We start from the raw sequence: 3293 nt of genomic DNA, 5'->3' as shown, positions 1-3293 counted from the left end.
TAAAGAAAATTCCAAGAGGTTCTATAGCTATATTACGAGTAAAAGGGTGGCTAGAGAGAGAATAGATCCCCTTAAAAATCAGTATGGCCATCTGTGTGTGGAGCCACAGGAGATGGGTGAGATTTTTAATGAATACTTCTCCTCTGTGTTTACTGCGGAGAGCACCATGGGTGCTAAAGAAATAAGGGAAACAAGTGGTGATGTCTTGGGCACACGCATGTTACTTGGGAGGAGGTATCTGCAGCCTTATAAAAGCAAATTACTGCGGATGCTGGAATCTGAAACCAAGAGAGAAAATGCTGGAAAATCTCAGCAGGTCTGGCAGCATCTGTAAGGAGAGAAAAGAGCTGATGTTTCTTGTCTCGATGACCCTTTGTCAAAGCTCTGAAACATCAGTTCTTTTCTCCGTACAGATGCTGCCAGACCTGCTGAGAATGGGGAGAGAGTGTGTGGGATGGAGATTTACAGCTTTTGGGAAATGAGAGAGGAAAGAATGTTCCATAGAAATTGTCTGTTCTGAATTTCTATCCTGTACTGACACTGATGACTTTTGTAAACTCATTTTACAGGATATTGAAAGAGGAATCACAGGCTGAAATCTCAAACATCACGTCTCGACGTGACAGAATCATATTCCTTGGGACTTCAATATCATCGGACTTTGAATCCAGAAGGAGAAATGATTGTCCAGTCTGTTGATTTGAAAAGATTTGAAATGTCAGTGTGAGTGAAAAAGCATCAACACACTGCCACACTTGAGTGAGAGTGTTCCAATGCACTGACTGAAGAGCTTTAACCAGTTACACAGTCTGAATAAATATCACACCATTCACAGCGGGTGGAGACTGTAATCTTGTTCTGTGTGTGGACGAAGTTTCAACTAATTGTCCACCCAAGAGAGAGGTAAGGACACCTGCACCATGGAGAAACCATGGAAATGTGTGGACTGTGGGAAGGGATACAGAGCCCCATCAGAGCTGGAAGCTCATCGGCGCATCCACACTGGAGAGAGACCATTCACCTGCTCTCAATGTGGGAAGGGATTCATTCAGTTATCCGACCTGCAGTCACACCAGCGAGTTCACACTGGGGAGAGACCATTCACCTGCTCTCAATGTGGGAAGGGATTCATTCAGTTATCCGACCTGCAGAGACACCAGCGAGTTCACACTGGGGAGAAACCATTCACCTGCTCTCAGTGTGGGAAGGGATTCACTCAGTTATCCAACCTGCAGAGACACCAGCGAGTTCACACTGGAGAGAGGTCATTCACCTGCTCTCAGTGTGGGGAGGGATTCACTCGGTTATCCCTTCTGCAGACACACCAGCAAGTTCACACTGGGGAGAGTCCATTCACCTGCTCTCAGTGTGGGAAGGGATTCCCTCGGTTATCCCACCTACAGACACACCATCAAGTTCACACTGGGGAGAGACCATTCACCTGCTCTCAGTGTGGGAAGGGATTCACTCAGGTATCCAACCTGCGGGCACACCAGCGAGTTCACACTGGGGAGAGGCCATTCACCTGCTCCCAGTGTGGGAAGGGATTCACTCAGTTATCCAGCCTGCTGACACACCAGCGAGTTCACACTGGGGAGTGGCCATTCACCTGCTCTCAGTGTGGGAAGGGATTCCCTCAGTTATCCAGCCTGCTGACACACCAGCGAGTTCACACTGGGGAGAGGCCGTTCACCTGCTCTCAGTGTGAGAAGGGATTCACTCAGTTATCCAACTTGCAGACACACCAGCGAATTCACACTGTAGAGAAACCATTCACCTGCTCTCAGTGTGGAAAGGGATTCACTCGGTCATCCGACCTGTGGAGACACCAGCAAGTTCACACTGGGGAGAGGCCATTCACCTGCTCTGTGTGTGGGAAGGGTTTCAGCGTTTCATCCCGGCTGCTGAGACATCAACAAGTTCACGAGTGATTCCAGGGGTTGGATTCTGCTGTGATTGTTTCTGCTCTCAGTTACATCCAGGGCTGCATTTTGTTCATTCTCACAGTTGGTCAATGGGGAGGGTCAGAGGGTTTCTTTGTGCTGGACTGGCCGGTCTCAGCCTCCAGTGGGCTGATGCTATTTGTGTCTTTTTGCGAATACCTGATTTCAAATGTCACGAGGATCACAGAGTGACAGGGTGTTAGGAAGTTTAGAGATATTTAGTCAGAAGAAAACAGAGGTTGGCAGTGCAAAGGTACATTTCTGAATGGACGGCTGTGACAAGTGACATTCCTCAGGGATCAGTGCTGGGACTTTTGCTGTTTGTAATATATATATAAATGATTTGGAGGAAAATGTAACTGGTTTTATTGGTAAGTTTGTGGACGACACAAAGGTTGGTGGAATTGCGGATAGCGATGGGGACCGGCAGAGGATACAGCAGGATATAGATCAGTTGGAGACTTGGGCGGAGAGATGGCAGATGAAGTTGAATCCGGACAAATGTGAGATGATGATGGGAAATATACAGTAAATGGCAGAACCCTTAAGAGTATTCATAGGCAGAGGGATCTGGGTGTACAGGTACACAGGTCATTGAAAGTGGCAATGCAGGTGGAGAAGATAATCAAGAAGGCATACGGCATGCTTGCCTTCATCGGCCGGGACATTGAGTTTAAAAATTAGCAAGTCATGTTGCAGCTTTACAGAACCTTAGTTCAACCCCACTTGGAATCTCGTGTTCAATTCTGGTCACCACAGTACCAGAAGGATGTAGAGGCTTCGGAGAGGGTACAGAAAATATTCATCAGGATGTTGCCTGGTATGGAGGGCATTAGCTATGAGGAGAGGTTGGAGAAACTTGGTTGGTTCTCAGTGGAACGAAGGAGGTTGAGGGGGGCGACCTGATAGAAGTCTACAAGATTATGAGGGGCATGGACAGAGTGGATAGTCAGACGCTTTTTCCCAGGGTGGAAGAGTCAATTACTAGGGGGCATAGGTTTAAAGTGCGAGGGGCAAGGTTTAAAGGAGATGTACAAGGCAGGTTTTTTACACAGAGGGTGGTGGGTGCCTGGAACTCGTTGCCGGGGAAGGTAGTGGGTGTCTTGACAAATATATGAATAGCATAGCAATAGAGGGATATGGTCCCCGGAAAGGTAGGGGGTTTTAGTTCAGACGGACAGCATGGTTGCTACAGGCTTGGAGGACCAAAGAGCTTGTTTCTGTGCTGTAATTTTCTTTGTTCTTCATTGTTTGGAACATCCCCAAATGCCCATCCAATTTCCTTTTTAATTATTTCTTGTCTCCACTTCCTCCACCCTCGTAGGCAGCGAGTTTCAGGTCATTACCATT

At 47.4% G+C, this 3293-nt stretch overlaps 1 protein-coding gene across 1 annotated transcript; it reads left to right on the top strand.

Annotated features, from left to right (window-relative positions):
• The first annotated feature begins 920 nt into the window (after nt 1–920).
• LOC144483808 (uncharacterized) lies at nt 921–3051 on the top strand. Its single transcript, XM_078202347.1, has one exon. The coding sequence runs from the start codon at nt 921–923 to the stop codon at nt 1929–1931; it is 1011 nt and encodes a 336-aa protein (XP_078058473.1). The 3' UTR covers nt 1932–3051.
• The last annotated feature ends 242 nt before the right edge of the window (nt 3052–3293 follow it).

This window comes from Mustelus asterias, unplaced genomic scaffold, assembly GCF_964213995.1.
Source record: "Mustelus asterias unplaced genomic scaffold, sMusAst1.hap1.1 HAP1_SCAFFOLD_79, whole genome shotgun sequence".
Classification (NCBI taxonomy): Eukaryota; Metazoa; Chordata; class Chondrichthyes; order Carcharhiniformes; family Triakidae; genus Mustelus; species Mustelus asterias.
Note: the sequence above shows the minus strand (reverse complement) of the source record. Positions and strands in the feature narration are given on the sequence as shown.

Bases quoted from the DNA above. Each gene is read 5' to 3' on its own strand.
- LOC144483808 (XM_078202347.1), top strand. From the start codon at position 921: ATGGAGAAACCATGGAAATGTGTGGACTGTGGGAAGGGATACAGAGCC.